The sequence below is a fragment of the Lepidochelys olivacea genome, assembly GCF_965140295.1.
Source record: "Lepidochelys olivacea isolate rLepOli2 genome assembly, chromosome: 27".
NCBI lineage: Eukaryota > Metazoa > Chordata > Testudines > Cheloniidae > Lepidochelys > Lepidochelys olivacea.
In genome coordinates, this window is record NC_140437.1 from 6,857,914 (window position 1) to 6,883,781 (window position 25,868).

The 25,868-nt window shown below is 55.4% G+C and overlaps 1 protein-coding gene across 2 annotated transcripts in view; it reads right to left on the minus strand.

Moving 5' to 3' along the window:
• The window catches only part of LOC311513658 (alpha-2-macroglobulin-like protein 1), a 59,937-nt gene that overhangs the window by 18,757 nt on the left and 15,312 nt on the right, over window positions 1–25,868 (minus strand). For both annotated transcript variants that reach the window (XM_084615631.1, XM_084615632.1), the window contains 10 exons: window positions 23,910–24,024; window positions 22,856–22,965; window positions 14,936–15,100; window positions 13,607–13,837; window positions 13,109–13,172; window positions 12,818–12,963; window positions 12,272–12,421; window positions 11,453–11,632; window positions 7,466–7,589; window positions 1,277–1,433 (listed from right to left, as the gene is read on the minus strand). In XM_084615631.1, the coding sequence (XP_084471757.1) occupies window positions 1,277–1,433; window positions 7,466–7,589; window positions 11,453–11,632; window positions 12,272–12,421; window positions 12,818–12,963; window positions 13,109–13,172; window positions 13,607–13,837; window positions 14,936–15,100; window positions 22,856–22,965; window positions 23,910–24,024 (1,442 nt within the window). The remainder of the gene's footprint in view (window positions 1–1,276; window positions 1,434–7,465; window positions 7,590–11,452; window positions 11,633–12,271; window positions 12,422–12,817; window positions 12,964–13,108; window positions 13,173–13,606; window positions 13,838–14,935; window positions 15,101–22,855; window positions 22,966–23,909; window positions 24,025–25,868) is intronic.

Consider the following 25,868-nt stretch of genomic DNA (forward strand, 5'->3'; position numbering starts at 1 on the left):
AAAACTGTTGAGCCATGACCTGTCCACTAGGCCTGCTGGCCTCTGAGTGAAAGTCACTACCAATGTCTATTGTCATTAAATAATTGCTGTCTGGCCTGCCCTGTTGTCTGACCTCCCATCATTTTCTGCAAATGTGAAAATTCAAATAGATAAAGATAAAATAAAATCATTGCTTAACGCCCATAATTCTGTGCAACTGTGAATATTTAAATTGATAAAAATTGAAAAAAAAAACCCTTAAAAATAAACAGCAATATTATCTGTCAAAATTATAATTATAAAAATTAAATTTGAATTCTGCCAAGCTTAGACACTGGACTCAGTTCTGCCCTTGATAAGGTTACTACTGAAACACACAGAGGGCTTAAAGCAGCCCTAAGCCAGCATGGAAGTGTGTTTGCTGGCTAGCCCAGAGGTATCTCTCTTCTAAGCGGGGGGCTGAATCTACCTTCAGCGTGCCCTAGGAATGTGGAGGCCAGAAATGAGATGCAATGCCATGGCTGCCCCCCTTCCTTAGGTGCGCCAGTCTTTGTAGTCCCACTGGTCCTTCCCTGTCCCTGTTGTCTGGAGCCTTTATCTGGGGTTGGCTCAGGATATTTGGATTCAGCACAGAAGCAGCAAGGGAAGTGTTTAGAGCAGAGGTACCAAAACTGTGGGGCCCACCCCCCTAAGGGGGCATGGAGGAATGTTGGGGGAGGGGGGGCGTGGCTGGCCCAGGCCAGCCCCCATGGGGGTGGGGGAGCGCCACCAGCCCTGCCCTACACCCAGCTCTGTTCCAGCCCCACCCCAGCCTCGGCACGGCTCTGCACCCGGCTGAGGGACCTGGCTGCCAGCCCCCAGCCACGGACCCCAGCCCCATCCTCAGCCTTGGCCCCTGGCCACCGCTTCGTTCCCAGCCCGGGGTGGAGGGTGGGTGCAGGGGTGAGGCCAGGAGCAGAGTCGCACCGGGCTGCAGGCCTGGTTGCTGGCCCCCATCGCAGCCTGGCTGCGGCTCTGCGCCTGCCTCCGCCCCTAGCCATGGCTCTGTCCCTGGCCCTGCTCCTGGCCCCAGCCCCACCCCCAGCTGCACCCTAACCCTCAGCTCCCTTACCCCAGTTTGCAGCTCCCACGCCCTGGAGCCGCGGCCCCACTCCTGATCCCAGCTCCAGAGTGGGGGCAAGGGGTGGGGGCAAGGGGAAGAGGGGGCATAACCTTCAAAAGTTTGGGGACCACTGCTTTAGAGGGCCAGGCATGGAGCTTGCTCCATAGGGAAGGTCTGCAGGAGCTCCTCACTCACCCCACGGGGACCAGGTCCCACAGCCACGTCTCTGGGAAGTAGGCACGTGGCGCTGGCTCCGGCTCGGTGCTGGGCTCTGGCTCAGGCAGGGCGTTACCTAACCCGCCACGCCCTACGAGTAGGTCCTCCCTCGAAATCCCGGCTTTATATGAAGAGTCTAGAAAAGTGTGACAGGGAAGAGCAAGGCTTGTCCCTGCACACAGGCAGCTTCAGGCACATCCAGGCCCTTCCCCCCATGCATCTCTAGGGGCACAGAGGCCTTTCCCCCACACCAACCCTCCTACCTGCAACAATGCCCCTCCCCCTCACAAAAACACCACTAGGTACACTACCCCCTCCACATTCACCCACACCAACACCCCTCTCCCCCACGGCGTGAGACACGGCGACGCCCTCCCCTCACACACACCAACACCCCGCCCCCCCACGGCGTGAGACACGGCGACGCCCTCCCCTCACACACACCAACACCCCGCCCCCCCACGGCGTGAGACACGGCGACGCCCTCCCCTCACACACACCAACACCCCGCCCCCCCACGGCGTGAGACACGGCGACGCCCTCCCCTCACACACACCAACACCCCGCCCCCCCACGGCGTGAGACACGGCGACGCCCTCCCCTCACCCACACCAACACCCCGCCCCCCCACGGCGTGAGACACGGCGACGCCCTCCCCTCACACACACCAACACCCCGCCCCCCCACGGCGTGAGACACGGCGACGCCCTCCCCTCACACACACCAACACCCCGCCCCCCCACGGCGTGAGACACGGCGACGCCCTCCCCTCACACACACCAACACCCCGCCCCCCCACGGCGTGAGACACGGCGACGCCCTCCCCTCACACACACCAACACCCCGCCCCCCCACGGCGTGAGACACGGCGACGCCCTCCCCTCACACACACCAACACCCCGCCCCCCCACGGCGTGAGACACGGCGACGCCCTCCCCTCACACACACCAACACCCCGCCCCCCCACGGCGTGAGACACGGCGACGCCCTCCCCTCACCCACACCAACACCCCGCCCCCCCACGGCGTGAGACACGGCGACGCCCTCCCCTCACACACACCAACACCCCGCCCCCCCACGGCGTGAGACACGGCGACGCCCTCCCCTCACCCACACCAACACCCCGCCCCCCCACGGCGTGAGACACGGCGACGCCCTCCCCTCACACACACCAACACCCCGCCCCCCCACGGCGTGAGACACGGCGACGCCCTCCCCTCACACACACCAACACCCCGCCCCCCCACGGCGTGAGACACGGCGACGCCCTCCCCTCACACACACCAACACCCCGCCCCCCCACGGCGTGAGACACGGCGACGCCCTCCCCTCACACACACCAACACCCCGCCCCCCCACGGCGTGAGACACGGCGACGCCCTCCCCTCACACACACCAACACCCCGCCCCCCCACGGCGTGAGACACGGCGACGCCCTCCCCTCACACACACCAACACCCCGCCCCCCCACGGCGTGAGACACGGCGACGCCCTCCCCTCACACACACCAACACCCCGCCCCCCCACGGCGTTAGACACGGCGACGCCCTCCCCTCACACACACCAACACCCCGCCCCCCCACGGCGTGAGACACGGCGACGCCCTCCCCTCACACACACCAACACCCCGCCCCCCCACGGCGTGAGACACGGCGACGCCCTCCCCTCACACACACCAACACCCCGCCCCCCCACGGCGTGAGACACGGCGACGCCCTCCCCTCACACACACCAACACCCCGCCCCCCCACGGCGTGAGACACGGCGACGCCCTCCCCTCACACACACCAACACCCCGCCCCCCCACGGCGTGAGACACGGCGACGCCCTCCCCTCACACACACCAACACCCCGCCCCCCCACGGCGTGAGACACGGCGACGCCCTCCCCTCACACACACCAACACCCGCCCCCCCACGGCGTGAGACACGGCGACGCCCTCCCTCACACACACCAACACCCCGCCCCCCACGGCGTGAGACACGGCGACGCCCTCCCTCACACACACCAACACCCCGCCCCCCCACGGCGTGAGACACGGCGACGCCCTCCCCTCACACACACCAACACCCCGCCCCCCCACGGCGTGAGACACGGCGACGCCCTCCCCTCACACACACCAACACCCGCCCCCCCACGGCGTGAGACACGGCGACGCCCTCCCCTCACACACACCAACACCCCGCCCCCCCACGGCGTGAGACACGGCGACGCCCTCCCCTCACACACACCAACACCCCGCCCCCCCACGGCGTGAGACACGGCGACGCCCTCCCCTCACACACACCAACACCCCGCCCCCCCACGGCGTGAGACACGGCGACGCCCTCCCCTCACACACACCAACACCCCGCCCCCCCACGGCGTGAGACACGGCGACGCCCTCCCCTCACACACACCAACACCCCGCCCCCCCACGGCGTGAGACACGGCGACGCCCTCCCCTCACACACACCAACACCCCGCCCCCCCACGGCGTGAGACACGGCGACGCCCTCCCCTCACACACACCAACACCCCGCCCCCCCACGGCGTGAGACACGGCGACGCCCTCCCCTCACACACACCAACACCCCGCCCCCCCACGGCGTGAGACACGGCGACGCCCTCCCCTCACACACACCAACACCCCGCCCCCCCACGGCGTGAGACACGGCGACGCCCTCCCCTCACACACACCAACACCCCGCCCCCCCACGGCGTGAGACACGGCGACGCCCTCCCCTCACACACACCAACACCCCGCCCCCCCACGGCGTGAGACACGGCGACGCCCTCCCCTCACACACACCAACACCCCGCCCCCCCACGGCGTGAGACACGGCGACGCCCTCCCCTCACACACACCAACACCCCGCCCCCCCACGGCGTGAGACACGGCGACGCCCTCCCCTCACACACACCAACACCCCGCCCCCCCACGGCGTGAGACACGGCGACGCCCTCCCCTCACACACACCAACACCCCGCCCCCCCACGGCGTGAGACACGGCGACGCCCTCCCCTCACACACACCAACACCCCGCCCCCCCACGGCGTGAGACACGGCGACGCCCTCCCCTCACACACACCAACACCCCGCCCCCCCACGGCGTGAGACACGGCGACGCCCTCCCCTCACACACACCAACACCCCGCCCCCCCACGGCGTGAGACACGGCGACGCCCTCCCCTCACACACACCAACACCCCGCCCCCCCACGGCGTGAGACATGGCGACGCCCTCCCCTCACACACACCAACACCCCGCCCCCCCACGGCGTGAGACACGGCGACGCCCTCCCCTCACACACACCAACACCCCGCCCCCCCACGGCGTGAGACACGGCGACGCCCTCCCCTCACACACACCAACACCCCGCCCCCCCACGGCGTGAGACACGGCGACGCCCTCCCCTCACACACACCAACACCCCGCCCCCCCACGGCGTGAGACACGGCGACGCCCTCCCCTCACACACACCAACACCCCGCCCCCCCACGGCGTGAGACACGGCGACGCCCTCCCCTCACACACACCAACACCCCGCCCCCCCACGGCGTGAGACACGGCGACGCCCTCCCCTCACACACACCAACACCCCGCCCCCCCACGGCGTGAGACACGGCGACGCCCTCCCCTCACACACACCAACACCCCGCCCCCCCACGGCGTGAGACACGGCGACGCCCTCCCCTCACACACACCAACACCCCGCCCCCCCACGGCGTGAGACACGGCGACGCCCTCCCCTCACACACACCAACACCCCGCCCCCCCACGGCGTGAGACACGGCGACGCCCTCCCCTCACACACACCAACACCCCGCCCCCCCACGGCGTGAGACACGGCGACGCCCTCCCCTCACACACACCAACACCCCGCCCCCCCACGGCGTGAGACACGGCGACGCCCTCCCCTCACACACACCAACACCCCGCCCCCCCACGGCGTTAGACACGGCAACGCCCTCCCCTCACACACACCAACACCCCGCCCCCCCACGGCGTGAGACACGGCAATGCCCTCCCCTCACACACACCAACACCCTGCCCCCCCACGGCGTTAGACACGGCGACGCCCTCCCCTCACACACACCAACACCCCGCCCCCCCACGGCGTTAGACACGGCAATGCCCTCTCCTCACACACACCAACACCCCGCCCCCCCCTGGCGTGAGACACGGCGACGCCCTCCCCTCACACACACCAACACCCCGCCCCCCCCACGGCGTTAGACACGGCAACGCCCGCCCCTCACACACACCAACACCCCGCCCCCCCACGGCGTTAGACACGGCAATGCCCTCCCCTCACACACACCAACACCCCGCCCCCCCCACGGCGTTAGACACGGCAACGCCCGCCCCTCACACACACCAACACCCCGCCCCCCCACGGCGTTAGACACGGCAACGCCCTCCCCTCACACACACCAACACCCCGCCCCCCCATGGTGTTAGACACGCCCCTCACACACACCCACACCCCGCCCCCCCATGGTGTTAGACACGCCCCTCACACACCCCAACACCCCGCCCCCCCAGGCGTTAGACACGGCAACGGCCGCCCCTCACACACCCCAACACCCCGCCCCCCTACGGCATGAGACACGGCAACACCCGCCCCTCACACACATCAATACCGCTCCCCCTCACAGCGTTAGACACAGTAACGCCCCCCCCCACACCAACACCCCTCCCCCTCACAGTGTTAGACACAACAATACTCTCCCCTCCCCCACATAGCGTTAGACATTTTCCTAAGTGGCAATAAAGCAGGTATAATGTAGAAGGACGTCCCCACTGGCTGCTGCCTCTTGGATTAGACATACCCCAGGATTCCCCAGATTGAATCAAAACACTGACCACCTACTCCAGGATCCTGGCTGTGGTTAATGTCAGAGGAAGAAAAAATACTCAGAATGCACTAGCTGTCCAGGACAGAGCAGGCGGGAATCCCTTCGAGAGTGCGGAAGGTGGCTGTCTGCTTGCTTGGGGGTGCTCTGTGGAAGGGGCTCCAGAGACAGCACGGGCCTCCAGTTCATTTCTGGTTGTCATTCGAAGTATTTGTTCGAATCTATAAAATTCTCTGTGGTTTGGGATCTAGGTATCCGAGATCCTGCCCCTCTCTGATGGGCTGGGAGTAGGGATTGTAACTTGGGTTTAGGTGGAGTGGGAATGCCCTGGCAGTGGCTCTGACATTAGGTGGGTCAGATTATTGTGCAGTTTATAAAGTTTACATCTGGTCCCGGCTGTTGGTCCAAGCTGGGAACAGATCAAAATAAACAAACCAGTCATGAGCCCTTCCTGACCCCTGCAGTGATTAGCTGATGTCCTGAAGGAAGAGATTTGATAGCCTTGCACAGCTCCAGCTCTCTGAGTATATTTCCGTGGCTGCCTTGTGTCAGCTGACTCAGGCTTGCAGGGCTCGGGCTCCAGGGCTGTTTAACTGAGGTGTAGACATTCAGGTGCAGGCTGCAGCCTGGACTCTGAGGCCCTGTGTGGGGGAGGGTCCCGGAGCCCAGACTCCAGCCTGAGCCTGAATGTCTACACTGCAATTAAACAACCCCATAGTTTGAGCCCCGTGAGTCAGCTGACATAAGCCAGCCACAGGTGTTTACTAGCAGTGGAGACAGGCCCTCTGTGGCCACAGTATCTGACTCCACAACTCCTGAAGCTTCAGTGAATCCCCCAGAATTAATTTCTATTTGTTCTAAATCTCCCAGCTGTCTGTTCATTCAAGCAAATGTCCCCTGGGTCTCATATTGTGGGGCAGGATCCAAAGCAGGGACTGAGCTCTTTCCTCTAAATCCATCAGAACCTGAAACATCTCAGCAAAGTCCCCTCCTTCTCTTCTTTTTTTCTAGACTAAACAACCTTCGTTCTGCCATGAAATCCCCCAACTGTATTGCCCTTCTCTAGGCCTTCCTCAGCTCAGGAGCAACAACCAAAACTGAGTTCAGGGCTCCGCATGAAGGTGGTCAGTGCTCTCTCTAACGCCATTGAGACACATTCTCTGTAACCCACCACCAACATGGGCTGGCTTTTCTGAGTGCTGCTTCACTCCGGGCAGACGGTTTCATAGAGCTCTCTCCCCAGCGACTCTGAGGGCTTTCCCCAGCCTGACCAATCCCATTTCTGGGTCTTCAGGGAGAATTTCAGAAACAAGAAGGATGGGAGCTCACCCATTGGCCTTCCCGGCGGGCCGTGCTTAAAGTTGGGTTGACTGCTGAATCTGAAGATCGGAATATCAGGGCAGATAAAAGGTTTCTTGGTGTTGGCATTGGTGAGAATTTTCAAAGCCGCATCCTGGGAAAAAGGAAAGAAGGGAAAACAATACAACCAGCAAAAAACTGCACAAGAGGCAGTAAGGGGCTGTATTTTGCTGGCCATTAAAGGGGAAAGTAACTATGAAGCAATAAAGCTGAAATACTAGCAGTCCCAAGAGTGTGGTTCTATATCTGTGAGTTTGCTTGGATGAGAGGAGGCAAGTCTTCTAAAGTCCAGATGCTCTCATAACAGCAACTCATGACACAAACAACCCTCCCCGCCGCACGGCTCAACCTGGACAATGCAATGAACAAAATAGCAATTCAATTCGACAAAATACCCCACTCACTATCATGCCACTCTGCCCTCCCCAAACCCATCCCCAAGTGCCGGAGAAACAGATGGGCCTTGCAGCATCTATTGACCTCGAAGGTCAACATGTTCTGGTGACTCAGGTTTCTGGTGCATTAGTAGGAGCATTGCCAGGAGATCGAGGGAAGTGATTATTCTCCTCTGTTTGGCACTGGTGAGGCCACATCTGGAGTATTGCATCCAGTTTTGGGCCCCCCACTACAGAAAGGATGTGGACAAATTGGAGAGAGTCCAGCGGATGGCAATGAAAATGATTAGGGGGCTGGGGCACATGACTTACGAGGAGAGGTTGAGGGAACTGGGCTTATTTTATCTGCAGAAGAGAAGAGTGAGGGGGGATTTGATAGCAGCCTTCAACTATCTTCCAAAGAGGATGGAGCTCAGCTGTTCTCAGTGGTGGCAGATGACAGAACAAGGAGCAATGGTCTCAAGTTGCAGTGGGGGAGGTCTGTGCTGGATATTAGGAAACACTATTTCACTAGGAGGGTGGTGAAGCACTGGAATGCGTTACCTAGGGAGGTGGTGGAATCTCCATCCTTAGAGGTCTTAAGGCCGGCTTGACAAAGCCCTGGCTGGGATGATTAGTTGGGGTTGGTCCTGCTTTGAGCAGGGGGTTGGACTAGATGACCTCCTGAGGTCTCTTCCAACCTTAATCCTCTATGATTCCCCAACTAGACTGAGGGCCTTCTGCAGAGAACACCCCACAGCCAGTTTCCCCCTCCTTTTTAACACAGGGGGCTTCAACTCCAGCAGCTCTGCTGATCACCACTGTGGCACTCTCCCTGTGTCCCTGCAGCCCAGAGAGGGAGGAAGCACGAGGGTGGCTGGCTGCTGGCTGAACTCCTCTCCCGCCACTTGGGGCTGCTGCACCTTCCCTGCTCCTGGAGTCACATTTTGCCTCTGCCTCCACTCCCTGACTCACCTGGGCAGATGGTCTGCAAGGCAGGCAGCAGCGCTGGGACTCCAGCATCAGAGAAGGTGCAGCAGCCCCATGTGTGGGGGAAGAGTTCAGTCAGCAGCCAGCCACATTGCTACTTCCTCCCTCCCCTTGGCTGCAGGGACATAGGGAGAGTGCTGCTGTCCTCGCTACTGGGCGTCCCCACCAGAGGCGTAGGGTGACCAGGTGTCCAGTTTTTGACTGGAACACCCGGTCAAAAAGGGATTTTGGCGTCTCCGGACAGCACCACTAGCCTCCATGCTGCGTGGCTCCCAGGAAGCAGCCGGCATGTCCCCCTCTGACTCCTACATGCTGGCTCCTCTGCTGTCGCTGCCCCTGCCCTAAGCACTGCCCCCGGGAACCATGGCCAGTGGGAGCTGCAGGGGCAGTGCCGGCAGACGGGGCAGTGTGCAAAGGCACCTGGCCGAGCCTCCGTGTAGGAGCCGGAGGGGCGGAAGGGGGAAATGACACTGCTTCTGGGAGCTGCTTGCGGTGAATGTCTCCCGGACCCTGCACCCCTGACCCTCTCCACAACCCCCTGCCCCAGCCCTGATCCCCCTCCCGCCCTCCAAACCCCTCAATCCCAGCCTGGAGAACCCTCCTGCTCCCCAAACTCCTCATTCCTAGACCCATCCGAGTCCAGACCCCCAGCCAGAGCCCTCACTCCCCCCCATGCCCCAACCCAACCCTGATCCCCCTTCTGCTATCACCAGCAGGAGAGTGAATTTGTGTGGGGGGGTGGAGGGTGAGAAAACCTGGATTTGTGCTAGAAATGGCCCACCTGATGATCACTTTAGATAAGCTATTACCAACAGGACAGTGGGGTGGGAGGAGGTATTGTTTCATATTCTCTGTGTATATATAAAGTCTGCTGCAGTTTCCACGGTATGCATCCGATGAAGTGAGCTGTAGCTCACGAAAGCTCATGCTCAAATAAATTGGTTAGTCTCTAAGGTGCCACAAGTCCTCCTTTTCTTTTTGCGAATACAGACTAACACGGCTGTTACTCTGAAACTTCTGCCCTCTGAACCCCTCAGTCCCAGCTCAGAGACCCCTCCCGCACCCTGAACCCCTAATTTCTGACCCCACTCTGGAACCTGCACCCCCAGCCCAGAGCCTGTACCTCCTCCCACACCCCAACCCCCTGCCTCAGCCCAGAGCCCCCTCCCATACTCCAAACTCCTTGGCTGCACCCTCTAGCCCGGAGCCCTCTCCTGTACTCCAAACCCCTCAACTAAAGCCCTCACCCGCTCTCGCATCTCAACCCACTGCCTCAGCCTGGAGCCCTCTCCCGCACTCTAAACTCCTTCTGGCCCCAACACGAGCGACAGAGGGAGGGGGGTATGGAGTGAGTGGGGGCAGAACCTCAGAGGAGGGGCGGGGCATTAAAAACTGCTCACTTAAACTTCAAGTTTACTTGGTTTTGCTTCTCAGATATTGTAGAACATAGATTTTAACTTTTTAGGGGCAAGAGTAACATCTTTGCTATATTATACAGCACTAAGTAACACTCAGGAATAACCTTAAAGCTTATTTCCAGCAAACGCAGAGAGTGATTTAGCAGGTCTGAATGAATTGCTTGTGGCTTCCTCACTCCATGCACTGCACAGACACACCGAGAGTGCTGCTGCGTCCCCACCACAGGCATCCTGAGGAGTCTGGGGGGCAAGTGACCCCCCCAGAATCTTTCATTTGTGCCCCCCCACTAGCCACAGCTACAGAGTTCTGCACCAGCCCAAGTCTCTGAATGGACTGATGGTGCATTCCCTGTGGAGCACAATGCAGTAACCCAAGTCTTGAGGTGACAAAGGCCTGGATAATGGTAGCAAGGTCCACGCCACACTGAAAAGGTTGCAACAGTTTGGTCAGACTTATATGGAGAAATGCCGTCCTGGCTACTGCTGCTATCTGATCAACTCAAAGCAGCTACAGAGTCATTGTGACCTGCACATTGCAAACTTGTGGGTGACCTCCCTGTGGGAGGGGCTGATACAATTTCTGCCATTTCTTCTGGTTGTTTTCCCCAATCTAATCTCAGCCTTACCTGAACAGCCGGATAGCTCTGCTATGCCCCAGCCTCAACTGGACCCTGGGTAAGCACTCAACTGAACCTTTGTGGCTTAGTGTGGTGGACACAAAGAGCTGCAAGTCGGCAGCAGACAGAAGGCATTGCAAGCTATGCCCCTCCCTCACCCTCCTGGCACTGCACAGACACACTGGATAGGAGTGGGAGACAAGGCAGGACCTTGAAACGCACTCAGGAGCGATAGCCCAGCACCAACCTCTGGGATCTCTACCGAAGGGACAAGACTACCTGAGGGCGAGTTTCTCAGCTCTCTCTAGGGTCCACAGGTGAGTCAACAGCTGCTCATGATCAGTGGTATTTCAGGCAAGCTAGCACTACCATGTCCCTCTCGTTATCGGCCAGACCTCAGCATAATCGGTGTCATTTCATTGACTCCAATGGTGCTGTGCCAATTTACACCAGCTGGGGATCTGGCCCCAATACCTACGTATATTTCTCTCTCTGATTCTGAGGCTCCAGTTCAGCAACTGTGGCCTCATCACGCTCTGGCCTATGCATTTACTTTACCTTAAATAAATGGTAGGAGTCACTGTCAGAAAACTGGCCAGGCCAGGGCCTGCTGTGATGCTGCCACCAGGGATGCATGTATCCAGAGTACTCAGGGAAATATGGACAATTGCCTGACTCGTGCTCTCGAGCCCCAGCGGGATAGTCTCCTTGGGGAAAACGGGGGAGCAAGTTATAGACCTAAAAATAAACAGACAACATGAGGTGTGTGAGCTAAGCCAGGGCCCAATTCTAGTACCTTCTCTCACTGACGCATCACCCCACAAACCTCCCCAATTGCCCTGGCCAATCTCCAGCACAGATGCCTCCCTCCATCCAGCCCTAGCACTCAACTCCATCTCCTGCAGGGGCGTCTGTTGCTGCAGCTCCCCCAGATCCATTCCTTACTATCACTTGGGCAGGGGCAACTCCTGCTACCGCAGAGGAAGGTAGAGCCTCCCATAGTGCAGCTGGCCAGTTGTCCCCTGCTGTACATGGGGGGCAGGGAATTCTCCTGCCCCTGCCCCTGGGGACCAGCTCTGCCCTGGAGAGCGAGCTCCGGTTACCCCGGCCATTATCTCAGCTCCGAGCTCCATGTTCCCAGCCAGAGCTGGGGGGTGGGGGTGCCGGGAGCGGGGCACTGCATGGGCTGATGAGAGAAAAGGCAAGGCAAGCGGGGACCCCCCAGAGTTAGGGGCTGTCAAATGCCATGGGAGAAGCCCTCAGACGGGGAGAGGTGTCCTCGAGGTCCCCCAGCAGCCGTGCATCGCCCCTCCCTGCATGGGGGGAGGACTCGAGCGGGAGGTGGCCGGGCGAGCGGCTGAGCTGCTCTGGACTCACGGTGTCGATGCTGAGCTCAGCCTGAGGCTTCATGAGCAGCACGCTCTGATCCACGGCGCGGACGGCGCACAGGGACCCGGGGGCAGCCTGCACCTGCAGCTGGAGCTCTGAGCCCGGCAGGGCCCGGTCCTGCGAGAAGGCCAGCTTCACCTGGGGAGGCACAGCGTGTCAGAGGGGAGGGGGAGACAGACCCCCAGGGGCAGGAGGAGACAGGCCAGGGCAGGGGCGAGGGCAGGCACCGAGGGTCACTCTGGCCCCAGACCCCACTGGATGAAGGGCTGGGGCTTTGGGAGTCGGTGCTGGGGGTCGGGGGTTGAGGCAGCCCAAGCTCATTCAGCGCCCCCATGGGACGGCTCATGGAGCAGCAGTTATTCATAGACACCCTGGGGGAGGGGAATGGGGGTGCAACGACCCTGGCGCTGCTGTAAGGCCAGCGAAGGGAGGAGCCGAGGGCACCCAGTGATGCCCCTGCTCAGGGCTCCTGTTATGTGGCAGGGAGCAATTCCCTCACCCCAAAGGCTCCTCCGCCCCGAGCCCCAGGCTCACCTTGTTCGGGAGGCACTTGGCCATGCGCAGCAGGGTGCTGTCGGCAGCCATCTCACCATCGGGCAGCACAGTGTAACCCAGCACCTTGGCAGTGGGTGCCAGCTCAGCACCGATGGGCAGCTCCACAGAGAAGGAGCCCTTCAGCCCTAGGGATGGTGGGAAACACCCAGGGGAAGTCAGGCCCAGCAGGCAGAGCCCCCTCCCCCAGCCTGGCCCCTGCTCAGGGGCTCAATCCCCAGTTGCTCCTGGGAGCAGGGGCCTCCCTGCAGTGACCCCTCCCCTGCCACTTACCAGCCCCCTCCCTGAGGTCCAGCCCCTTGTGGAGGATCCTGGTGATGGCTCCCTTGGCCACGACCTGCGGAGGAGGAGACGGGAGTCACTGAGCAGATGCTATATTGGGGGCTGACAAAATCCCTGATGTGGGGATGGCTACACAGGCTGGAGTCAGGGCAGGGTGCGGCCTCTCCACTTCATGGACTGAGCCATGGCAGGGGAGCAAGAAAGCATATTCAGGCAGGTATCCTATTTCCCAGCCCCCCAGGTCAGCCAGCCCCCACTTTGAGGCCAGACTGTAACCAGAGCCCCGAGTGGGAAAAGGAGAAAAGCCCTGCCTTGATCTAGCCCCACCCTTGTCATTGAAAGGAACTGTTCTATTGCCCACTGGCCTGTTGTGGGGTCACAGGACTGATAGCGCATCTCATGCTCACACACACGCATGCACACACACACACCTTGTGCTCACACACACACACACACACACACACTTTAGTCTCCCAGGATGGGGCTCACCAGGAAGATGAAATCCAGGCTCCTGGACACGTTCCCCAGGGCCTCCCTAGCAATGATGTAATCCACCTGGAGCTGCTGGGCCTGGTCGCAGGGCAGCACCCCACCCAGCGAGCGGATCTTCAGGAAACTCTGGCTCTTGGAGTAGAAGGGCTCCAGGTGACGATAGGCATCCGGGTAACTGGGAGAGACTCTCCCATACACATAACTGCGATCCACCTGCTTGAACTGCCCCTGGGGGATAGAGAGAGCGATGGGGATCATCAGGGATGCAGAGTGCCCAGCATGGACAGGAATGCTGCCGGGGCAGGGCAGGTTTTGCTAACTGATTTCTTCATCAAGACCCCTTGCCCTGTGTCCATAAGAGTTAGAGTAGAAAGAGAGAGAATCTGGAGCACTGGGCCTGGTGTAAGATCTGAGGCCTGAACCACAGTCAGCATAGCCAGGCCATGCTATGAGCAAAACTCAGGCCCTGTCATAAAGCAGACGCCTGCTTACAAGTCCACTGTCTGGTACAAGAACTTGGCAAAGATATGACTAGCATTGCTAAAACATGGGCTTTCCTAAGAAGTAGTACGTGTTCATGTAAACACATTCCAGAAGGCTAGCACAGGTACACCCTAACCTAGAGTTCTCAAGTAACGGCATAAACACAATCCTTGGAGATGGTACAGGAACACGCCGACCTGAAGTAAGATAAGAATGGGATGACAGAGTAATGAATGGGGATGTTTTGTTTGAACCAGCAGGTACAAGGTGTAGGGTGGGTAACTAACCATGTCAGGAGTTTCATACGTAACTTGTTTGCATCAATGTAAAAAAGGGGAAGTCATAGGAAGGGCACCTTTGTCCAGCCGAGGGAGCAGCAGACAGTCCCGCTGCTGACTGAGCTGGTCCATTATCATGAGCATACATACATTAGTGTACCTGTAACCACGGAGCCAAGGCGCTAGGACTGTGCTTCACTGACAATAAACCTAGCCAAGTGCCTTTGCCACTGAACCATGCCTGTGGTCTCTCGGCACTCTCTGCTAGTGCTGCTAACACCGGAGCTCCAAGAACAGAAGCACTGAGCTGCTGTAACAGTTTAGCAGCCTAGACAGTGTAATCGCAGCAAAAACAACATTTCTCAGCACTTAACACGAGTGACATGGAAAACCCCCGTGGTTCAAATGAAGCAGCCCGACAGAAGCAATGCAGCAACCCCTGAGTTGCTGGGCCCAGTGCTGGGTGCCCTCGTACATCAAGTGCGGATGTCCAGTCCAGCCCAAAAGAGATGATCAGAGGCTGGAGTGCAGGGTCCCCACAAGTGTTGGGATGCCCATCACTTACCTTCAGAGTGACCCTCCCAGTCCAGCCGGAGGTGTCCAGCTCGAAGGAGGCTCTGCCAGACTCGTCTGTCAGGAAGGTCTGGTCCTGCCTCACGTCTCCGTAGCTAACAAAGAGTTGCAGCTTCTCATTCTTCAGTGCAGAGCCATCTGCTGTCTTCAGGAGCATCTGAGCCGGGAGAGAAAGGGGGAGATTCACAACTCAAGGGAGCAGACTTCTGGGAGAGTGTTGCCCACTAGGGGCTGAAGAGCTGGATGGGAGCAGAAAGGGACAATGCAATCCAACACTGAGAGGCAAAAGGAGAGCTGGGATAGGGTGTTGGGGCTGAGGACTGAGGGGCATTAGCAGATCTGGGAAGAAGTTGGGGCAGGACTGGAATAGCTGGGGGTGCTGGGGTGAGCACTGAGGGGTAACAGGTTGTCTGACCCCTTGACTGAGCCCTCCCTTGGGATGTGAGACTCTGCAGTCCAACTGCTCTCAGACCCTGAAACCAGGGCCTCAGACCTCCTCACCCCACCGAGTTGCTTTGCTTGCACACATTCTCTCAGAGTCTCACCTGAGCTGTGGCCACTCTGGGATTCAAGATTAACCCCTTAGGGACAACGTGGTAGAAAAGCAAAGAACTTGGGGTTAACAAAGGAATTTCTAAACCACAGTCACTTTACTGTTAGATGGCTCAAGAGTTACAGATCTTTGCCAAAGAGCAAACGTCCTGATGAGCACCCTTCTCTATTCTGATCTCATCCTGCCTCTGACTCTGGGGTTTGTCAACAGTTGAGGATGGGCAGAATTCCTCCCGCCTTGTCTGTCCCCAGCCAGTCCTTCTGGCATGTGGCAATGGTCGGCATGGCTGCACAGAGCAGCGCCTCTTCTTAAGTAGAGCCTCTCTGGACCCTTCTGCCATGTGCTCAGCTGGAAAACTCCTTCCCCCTCCCCCAGACGTGCTGACCCCGCCTGCGGGCCCTTTTGTAGAAATAACATTGTTTTGTGGGGGTGGGTCAGTAGTTGAGAGACAATCAATATTGATGGTGCTAGATTGCCATCTTGAGATCTTCTCCATGATAGTCCTTCAACAAAGTGTCACACACTTTTCCTAGGCTAGGCACCTGTCGAGAATGCAATAAGATAATCTGCCTTGGGTAAATTTATGTGTGTGTACAGCACATAATACAAAGGGAAGGTACTTACCTGTTAGTAACTGGAGTTCTTTGAGATGTGGTGCCTACATGTGCTCCACTTCTGGTGCGTATCTGCCCCATGTGATGCAGATCTGAATGCTTTAGCCTCCAGTGGCCATTGGTTGTGCCTGCGCCCTGCATACCTCCTTTGGGCACACCCTTACCAAGGGCATAAAGGGGGAGGAGCAACCAAACAACCCTCATAGAATCATAGAATATCAGGGTTGGAAGGGACCTCAGGAGGTCATCTAGTCCAACCCCCTGCTCAAAGCAGGACCAATCCCCAATTAAATCATCCCAGCCAGGGCTTTGTCAAGCCTGACCTTAAAAACTTCTAAGGAAGGAGATTCCACCACCTCCCTAGGTAACCCATTCCAGTGCTTCATCACCCTCCTAGTGAAAAAGATTTTCCTAATATCCAACCTAAACCTCCCCCACTAAACCTCCTCCCCTCAGCTCCACCCCAACTGTCAAGACCATAACAATAGACTTGTCAGTAACGGGGGTGGATTGTGCAGCATATTTAAACAACACATCTCAAAAACTCCAGTTATTAGCAGGTACGTAACTTCCTTTTCTCCATCAAGTGCTTGTCTATATTTGCTCCACTTCTGGTGACTCACAGTGTATCATAAAGGTGGAGAGGAGTGAGTCTACTGAAACATTCTATCATGCATCTCTATCGAACCAAGCATCAGAAGGAGATGCTTTCACAAGCGAGTACTGTCTGGTAAATGCATCCGATGAAATGCGCTGTAGCTCACGAAAGCTTATGCTCAAATAAATTTGTTAGTCTCTAAGGTGCCACAGGTACTCTTTTTCTTTTTGGTAAAAGTATGTACGCTACCCCATGTAGCAGCTACATACATCAGTTAAAGAAACACCCTACAAGGAAGCAGTGGAAGCTGCCTGATGGAATGTAATTTAACCTGTCATGATTGTTCTAAATTCTGTCTCATAAGCTAGTTTAATGCAACTGGACACCCACTTGGAAATCCTCTGAATCAAAATTCCTTGACCCTTTGACATCTCAGCTATAGAAATAAATAGCCTAGGAGATACCCTGAAAGGCTTTGTCCTATTCATAAGAATGGCCATATTGGGTCAGACCATTGGTCCATCTAGCCCAGTATCCTGTCTTCCGACAGTGGCCAAATGCCAGGTGCTTCAGAGGGAATGAACAGAACAGGTAATCATCAAGTGACCTGTTGTCCACTCCCAGCTTCTGGTGAACAGAGATTAGGGACACTCGGAGCATGGTTTTGCATCCCAGCCCATCCTGGCTAATACCCATCACTAGACCTATCTTCCATGAAGTTATCTAGTTCTTTTTTGAACCCTGTTTTGACCTTCACAACATCCCTTGGCAAAGAGTTCTACAAGTTGACTGTGCATTGTGTGAAGAAGAACTTCCTTTTGTTTGTGTTAAACTGTTGCCTATTCATTTCATTGGTTGACCCCTAGTTCTCGCATTATGTGACAGAGTAAATAACAATTCCTTATTTACTTTCTCCACACCAGTCAAGATTTTATAGACCTCTATCTTATCACCCGCTTAGGCGTCTCTTTTCCAAACTGAAAAGTCACAGTCTTTTTAATTTCTCCTCATACGGAAGCTATTCCGTGCCCCTAATCATTTTAGTTGCCCTTTCTTAACCCTTTCCAATTCCAGTGTATCTTTTTTGAGATGGGGCAACCAGATCTGTACACAGTATTTAAGATGGGGACATACTATGGATTTACATAGATGTATTTGGATACTTTCTGTCTTGTTATCTATCCCTACCCCTTCAAGCTCTGTCTTCCAGATAGAAGGACAGGGCTTGAAGGACATCTAACATGTAAGGCCACTTCACCTCTCAAGGAACGGGGCTTAGGAAAGAATACAGATAAAGGTATGAAATGGTTTAAATGATCGCCTGAAACCGCTTCTGAGAGAAATTTAGGATGTGGTTTAAATGCCACATTATCTTTATGAAAGACAGTCTATGATGACCTTGTAATCTGCCAACCCTATGAGGTGATGTAAATGTTATGAGGAATGAAGTCTTCATAGACCAATGTAGACCAGCTCAAACAGATGGTCCATCAGACAGATAAGCACCATATTAAGGTCCTATGATGGAGGAAGCTGTTGCTCCAGGAGAAAGACTCTGATAAGTCCCCTTAAAATCTTGCTTACTAGACGATGAGAGAAAACTGTATAATGTTTTGCTGGTGGATGATGCACCAAGTTCACCACCAGATGAACCCATATTGAGCTCACAGATGGGCCAGATGTTTTCAAGGACAACAAATATTGAAGTATATCAGGAATTGATGGCCCTGTTGGGGGCAGATTGTGTTGAGATGACCATGCAGAGAGGTGTGTCCACATCGCAGCCTAGGTACACCTACTGGACTGTTTCTACTCTGAACTAGGATATTTTGTACATCTGCAAAACAAGTTTTTTCTACGTCCAGTAACCAGGCAGTTTCCATGCTATCAGATACAGGGATATCAGGTCTGGGTGAAGAACAGAGGTAGTGCAACTGGAGGGGTCAGTGACAGAGATTTGAGTTCTGGATGCCAGTATTGTCTGGCCAAGCTGGGGCTGCCAGTATGACCAAGGCTTTGTCCTGTTTGATTTTCTGAGCTGCTCAAGGTAAGCGGCTCTGAGCTGGAGCCTGCACCCCAACCCCCTGCCCTGAGCCCCCTCGTACACCCCGCACCCCTCCTGCACCCCAACCCCCTGCCCTGAGCCCCCTCGTACATCCCGCACCCCTCCTGCACCCCACCCCCCTACTCTGAGCCTCCTTCTGCACTCCGCATCCCTCCCTGCACCCCAGCCCCCTGCCCTGAGCCCTCTCGTACACCCTGGACCCCTCCTGTGCCCCAACCCTTTGCCCTGAGCCCCTTCCTGCACATGCACCTCCTCCCATACCCTGCTCTCCCTCCCGCACCCCAACCCCCTACCCCAGCCCTACATTCATGGCCCTGCATGCAATTTCCCCACGCAGATGTGGCCCTCGGGCCAAAAAGTTTGCCCCTCCGGTCTAGTGCTATCATACCTATATCTACCCTTATTACTAAAGGCTTTCTCTAATACATAAGGGCCAAAAAAGGGTATCCTAGCAGAACAGAATAGTGAGCCCCCTTCACTACCCTCACAAGAAGAAGAGGAGGCTGAAAACTCTTCTTCTAATGGATGGGCTGATCTTAAGGGTGTCTGAGGAACATCATGGAATCACAGAAATGTAGGGCTGGAAGGAACATTGAGAGGTTCCTAGTCCATCTAGTCCAGCCCCCTGCACTGAGGCAGGATCAAGTAAACCAAGACAAGACCATCCCTGACAGATGTTTGCCCAACCTGTTCTTAAACACCTCCAGTGATGGGGTTTCCACAACCATGCTTGGAAGTGTGTTCCAGAGTTTAAGTGAATTTATAGTTAGAAAGTTTTTCCTCATAACTAACCCTAAATCTCCCTTGCAGCAGATTAAGTCCATTACTCCTTGTCTGACCTTCAGTGGAGATGGAAACAATTGATCTCCATCCTCTTTATAACAGCCCTTAACATATTTGAAGACTGTCATCAGGTCCCCCATCAGCCTTCTTTTCTTCAGATTAAATATGCCCAGTTTTTTAACCTTTCCTCATATGGCAGGACATTTGCCTTTGATCATTTTTGTTGTTCTCCTCTGGACTGTCTCCAATTTATCCATATCTTTCTTAAAGCGTGGCACCCAGAACTGGACACAGTATTGCAGCTGAGGTCTCACCAGTGCCGAGTGGAGTGGGACAGTTACCTCCCGTGCTATACATTCAGCACTCCTGTCAGTACACCTCAGAATTATATTAGCCTTTTTTGTAACTGCATCACACTGTTGACTTGTATTCAGTTTGTGATTGACTGTAACTCACACATCCTTTCCAGCAGTATTATCATCTAGCCAGGTATTCCTCATTTTGTAGTTGTTCATTTGATTTCAGCTCCCTAAGTGTTGTACATTGCACTTGTCTTTAATTAATTACATCTTATTGATTTCAGACCCATTCTCTAATTTGTCAGAGTTGTTTAGAATTTTAATCCTGTCCTCCAAAGTGCTTGCAACCCCTCCCAGCTTGGTGTCATCAGCAAATTTTATAAGCACACTCTCCATTCCATTATCCAAGTCATTAAATTGAGGGACCCCATTAGACACCAAGTCCTGTCTGCAGTGCCAAGGGATCAGTCACCAGAGGAACTAAGGACTCAGGACTCCTTCTCTTTGGGCGCCAGAGGGAACAGGGATTGGCCTCGAGCTGCCCTTCTTAAGTCACAAAGAAAGAGGTGACTTAGCAGGCACCTAAGGAGGAGATCTACTCCCATGCCCTTGGCAGGATGGTGTCTGTCATAAATATAAAGGGAAGGGTAACCACCTTTCTGTATAAAGTGCTATAAAATCCCTCATGGCCAGAGACAACATCCTGTTACCTGTAAAGGGTTAAGAAGCTCAGCTAACCTGGCTGGCACCTGACTCAAAGGACTAATAAGGGGACAAGATACTTTCAACTCGGGGCGGGGGGGGGGTGGCTTTTGTTTGTTCTCTTTGCTTACGTGGTTGTTCTCTCTTGCGACTGAGAGAGGCCAGACAGAATCCATCTTCTCCAACCCATCCTAATCCAAGTCTCCAATATTGCAACCAGTATAGGTAAGCCAGGCAAGGCGGATTAGTTTATCTGTTGTTTTATGTGAATTTTCCCTGTGTTAAGAGGGAGGTTTATTCCTGTTTTCTGTAACTGTAAGATTTTGCCCAGAGAGGGATCCTCTGTGTTTTGAATCTGAATACCCTGTAAAGTATTTTCCATTCTGATTTTATAGTGATGCTTTTTACCTTTCTTTTTTTTTTTAAATAAAATCCTTCTTTTAAGAACCTGACTGATTTTTCCATTGTTCCAAGATCCAGGGGTTTGGGTCTTTGACGATTTTGTAACCAATTGGTTAAGATATTATTCTCAAGCCTCCCCAGGAAAGGGGGTATAGGGTTTGGGGGCATATTTTGGGGGAAGACGTCTCCAAGTGGTCTCTTTCCCTGTTCTTTGTTTAAACGCTTGGTGGTGGCAGCATACTGTTCAAGGCCAAGGCAAAGTTTGTACCTTGGGGAAGTTTTTAACCTAAGCTGGTAAGAATAAGTTTAGGGGGTCTTTCATGCGGGTCCCCACATCTGTACCCTAGAGTTCAGAGTGGGGAAGAAACCCTGACAGTGTCCATCACACTCGAGGTTGCTGACTGGGGCAGGCACAGCCCTAGAGGCTGAAGAGATGGCTACCAGGGTACTTTTTACTCAAGGGTGACCAGTCCTGGGAGGATCTTGCATCTCTTTAGGGACGGAGCCTGGACTCCTAGACTTCTCCAGGAGAAATACTTTCAGTCTAGTCTCCCTGGATTTCACAGCCCGTTTTGGGAGGCCTCTGAAGTCCCTGCACAGCTTTCTAATGTGTGTCTGTGTACCCAAACAATACAGACACTTAGAGTGTCTGTTGTTCCCAGCATGGCAGACCCACGTAAGGGACATAATTTAAATCCTGGGGACTAAACCCCCCTGTACCTGGAGAAGACAGCAACTGCTCATCTCAGAGCCCTACCCCCCCATACCAGGATTCATGGATTCCAAGGCCAGAAGGGATCATTGTGATCATCCAGTCTGATCTCCTGCATAGCACAGGCCAGCGAACTGCCCCAAAATAATTCCCAGAGCCCATCTGTTAGAACAACATCCCGTCTTCATTTACAAATTGTCAGGGATGGAGAATCCACCACAAACCGCAGTAAATTGTTAGTTAATTACCCTCACTATAAAAAATGTACACCTGATTTCCAGTTCGAATTTGTCTAGCTTCAACTTCCAGATTGTGTTAGACCTTTCTCTGCTAGATTGAAGAACCCATTATTGAATATTTGTTCCCGATGTTGATACTTACAAATTGTAATCAAGTCACCGCTTAACCTTCTCTTTGTTAAGATAAATAGATGCAGCTCTTTGAGTCTCTCACTATAATGTATGATTTCTAATATTTCAGCCATTCTTGGGGCTCTTCTCTGAACCCTCTTCAATTTATCATTATCCTTGTTGAATTGTGGGAACCAGAACTGGACACAGTATTCCAGCAGTGGACACACAAGTGAAAAATATAAAGGTAACAGAACCTGTCTATTCCTACTCGAGAGTCTCCTGTTTATACATCCCAGGATTGCATTAGCTCTTTTGGCCCCGTTGGCACACTGGGAGTTTGTCTTCGATCCCCAAATGTTTTTCAGAGTCCCTGCGTCCCAGCTAGACTCCCCCACCCTGTAAGCATGGCTGACATTCTTTGCTCCGAGGAGAGGGCGTCCAAGACTCAAATCCTTCCTAAAACAGGAGAGTTCAGCTAAACTAACTAAACCACTATCTCCAGTAAAAATTGTTAACTATCAAAAATTACTATTTACAAAACATAAAGAGAAAAATTTCAGCGGAGCAGGAGACCAGACACTGCTGCTGGCTTGGTCTCACAGCCAGAGGCCCTGAGAAGGAACTGAGGGTTGACTGGTTGCTTAACCCCCATTGTGCCCTCGGTAAGAGGGGGCTTGAGGACATGGAGAGCACAGCTAAAGCATTCTGATCTCCAGTGCATGGGGAACATGTGCACCAGAAGTGCAGCACATCTGGCGAACAGTCAGTGTAAATGGAGGTTACAGTTTGGTTCAGACATATTCCACTCTGTCACACTAGTACTCCTGTTACCTTGCCAGTGTAGGGGATTCCAGCCTTGTAGGTAGTGTCAGCGTCCTCAAAGGTCACGGTAGCGATTTCAGATGTGATCTTGCAGCTCTTGGTCGCGTTGAGCTCCACCCCTAGCAGGAGAAGGAGGGACGATAGGAAGAAGGTGCTGGGAGCGACACCAGAGTTCAGGCTACGTCCCAGATTTCTCTCCATAACAATACGTGCAGCCGTTCTACCTCCTCTCGCTATGGGCTGGAGGATGTGATCTTGGTGGAGAATTTGGAAAGTTTGGCTGGGGTCGGAGAAGGATTTTCCTGGGGAATCTGGAAACTAGAAAATTTAGATCCACCTTCCCATGGGGCTTAATCCCAAACCAGCCACTTGACATTTGCCAGCAGGCTCTCCTGCGCTGCGGCCCTTTCCCCAGCAGAGAGCTCTTAACTGAACGGCCCCAGAGCTGACCCCGCACACAGGCCTCTCGGCATAGTGCCTGCCCCCAGAAAGGGCCGTCTTCAGAAGTGCCCAGTGACCCGTTGCCATTCTGGAGCCGCTCTCCTCCAGCCACTTCGCCATCACTGATGTCAGCACCCAAGGGTAACACTGTAGCCACCCCACAGTTACAGTTTTCAGCCAAATGGGTGTCAACCGCTCTGGAAATCAGGATTCTTCTGGGTTAAATATGGAGTTATCTGGGGTCATTAATAAGCAATTAGCACTTGCAGTTTTGAACGCTAAGCGCTGAGGTCACTGAGGCCATGACTCAGGACCCAGCGACACAGGCTGGGCCATCACTCCACTCTGCCAGCTCAGTCCAAAGCCAGAGGCCTCTCGCGGGAGGCTGTTTAGTCTTTGCATGAATGTACCCAGGTCTGAACTCCTCATGAGGGATCAATCCAGAGATGGGCTGACCCAGAACCCCAGATCCAACCCGCAAACACTACCTCCTGGGCTCATCTCTAAAGCAGCTGGGGTACAAACGACATTACCACATGTGCAAGTGAGACCCCTCTGTCTCTGGGTGTTTACTGCTGGGGGCTGCCTGGGGGCGTGCATGTGTGCTTGATTTCAGTCCCACCTGTCCCCTCCTCCATGAGAGAGGCCTTGGCCTGGAGGCTCCTCTTGTAGCCAGAGTGGGTCAGGTTGAAGGGAGCCGTCCCCACCTCTCTGGAAAAGCAGCCGTTGCTCTCAGTCTGGAGGGAGAGAATCACGGCCCATTAGCAGCAGCTCTGCAGCAGGCCCTGCAGGTGTCAGCTCAGCAGGTCTCTAATCGGGCTTGGCCTGGTGAGCGCTTGGGAGACACTCAAAGAAAACCTGGGTACTGAAGTCAGCAGCAGGGGGTGCTCACACCTTGGAGTCGGCCCTGACACCGGTATCCCAGCGCGGCGCTAGGGGGCGCTGTGCAGCTGGAGCTGCTGTGGATGGATGAGACGTAAAACAGAGGCCCTGGTCACTTGTGACCATCCCCTGGTGCTTGTCCCCCATCGTCGTGTTAATGCTGGATAATTCCAATTGGTCCCCCAACCCCGCAGGACTGAGAGCATTTGGGGAGATCTGTGTCTTTACAGTGCCCCCGCCTAACGAGAGCTGCTGATGAGGAAGGGAGGCCCCGTAACCTAGGACACTGGCCTAGGTCTGGAGAGACCTGGGGGCAAGTCCCTGCTCTGCCACAGACTGCCTGCAAGTCCCTCTGAGTACGGCTCCAGCAGAAACACCCTGCGGCACCGAGTCTCAGAGCCCAGCTGCGGGGCTAAAACCAGCAGGTTGATGTTCAGGTCCAGGCTCTAGACCCGGGGAGGGGGGAGGGTCTCAGAGCTCAGGCTGCAGCCGAGCATCTACACTGTTACTTTAGCACTACGGCGCAAGCCCCAGGCAGCAGAGCTGTGCTCGGAGATGCTGCCGCAGGGTTTTTGCTGCGCAGACGGACCCTGAGCATCTCCATGCCTCAGTTCCCCATCTGTACAATGCGGACAGGAGCCTGCCCTGCCTCCCAGGAGTTAGGAGGTCAGTGAGGCCCTGAGATATTATGGTGAAGAGGGGGTGGTGTATAAGGCCCTAAGCCCTGCTCAACAGCTGCCAGTTGTCTGTAGTGTGATTGAAATATACTGTGTGGTCTGGTCTGTTTGTTTGTGCTGACCATGTGTGTGCTGAGCCTAGCGGGCTGCTAGGCAAGGCTGAGAGCTGCTTAAGGAGGCTGTGATCCCTAAGCCATTTAGCCCCCATCAACCTTTAACCAGGGGGCAGGACTATTCAGGAGGACCCGGGCTTTAAAACGCCTGCTCGTAAGCAACCAGAGGAGCTAGCGAATAGGAGCAGCTAACAGGGGAGTTTTAAGAGGGAGTTTAGAGCAGGGAGTGTGAGCTGTGGGGCTAAATACACTTAACATTCTTTAAATTTAAAGCCCAAACCACCTCCTGATAAAACAAAGCAACAACAAAGGAACGAGCTTCAGGAGTAAAAAGAGAATGCAGGCAGAGGTCCAGCAACAGGGTGGGGGCTATCGAGTTTATTGTACCCAATGCAGCATGTATGATTACCTGCCCTACGGCAGATGTCATATGTGTGCATTCAGTGCAAGGAGCTCCTGGCCCTCAGAGACCGTGTACGGGCTTTGGAGACCAGAGTGGCTGAGCTGGAGGAGCTAAGGGAGACAGACAGGTACATAGATGAGACTTTCCGGGACACAGTAGAACAGTTCCACCCCCTGTCTGACAGCCTCTGTGCTGTTGAGGAGGATGAAAGTCTCAGAGAAGGAGAACATCCAACTGGAGCAGAGGGAAAGGATCCCATAGTTGGGACTCTCCTTCCAGATGATGTCGTGGTGTCCTCTCGCCCTGGGGATACCTCTCTGTGGGAGGGAACTCCCGTTATTAGGAAGAGACAGGTAATAGTTATGGGGGATTCGATCACTAGAAACATAGAGAGCTGGGTTTGCGATGACTGGGAGAACCGCATGGTGACATGCCTGCCTGGTGCGAAGGCTGCAGATCTCTCGAGGCATCTAGATAGACTTATGTGTAGTGCTGGGGAGGAGCCG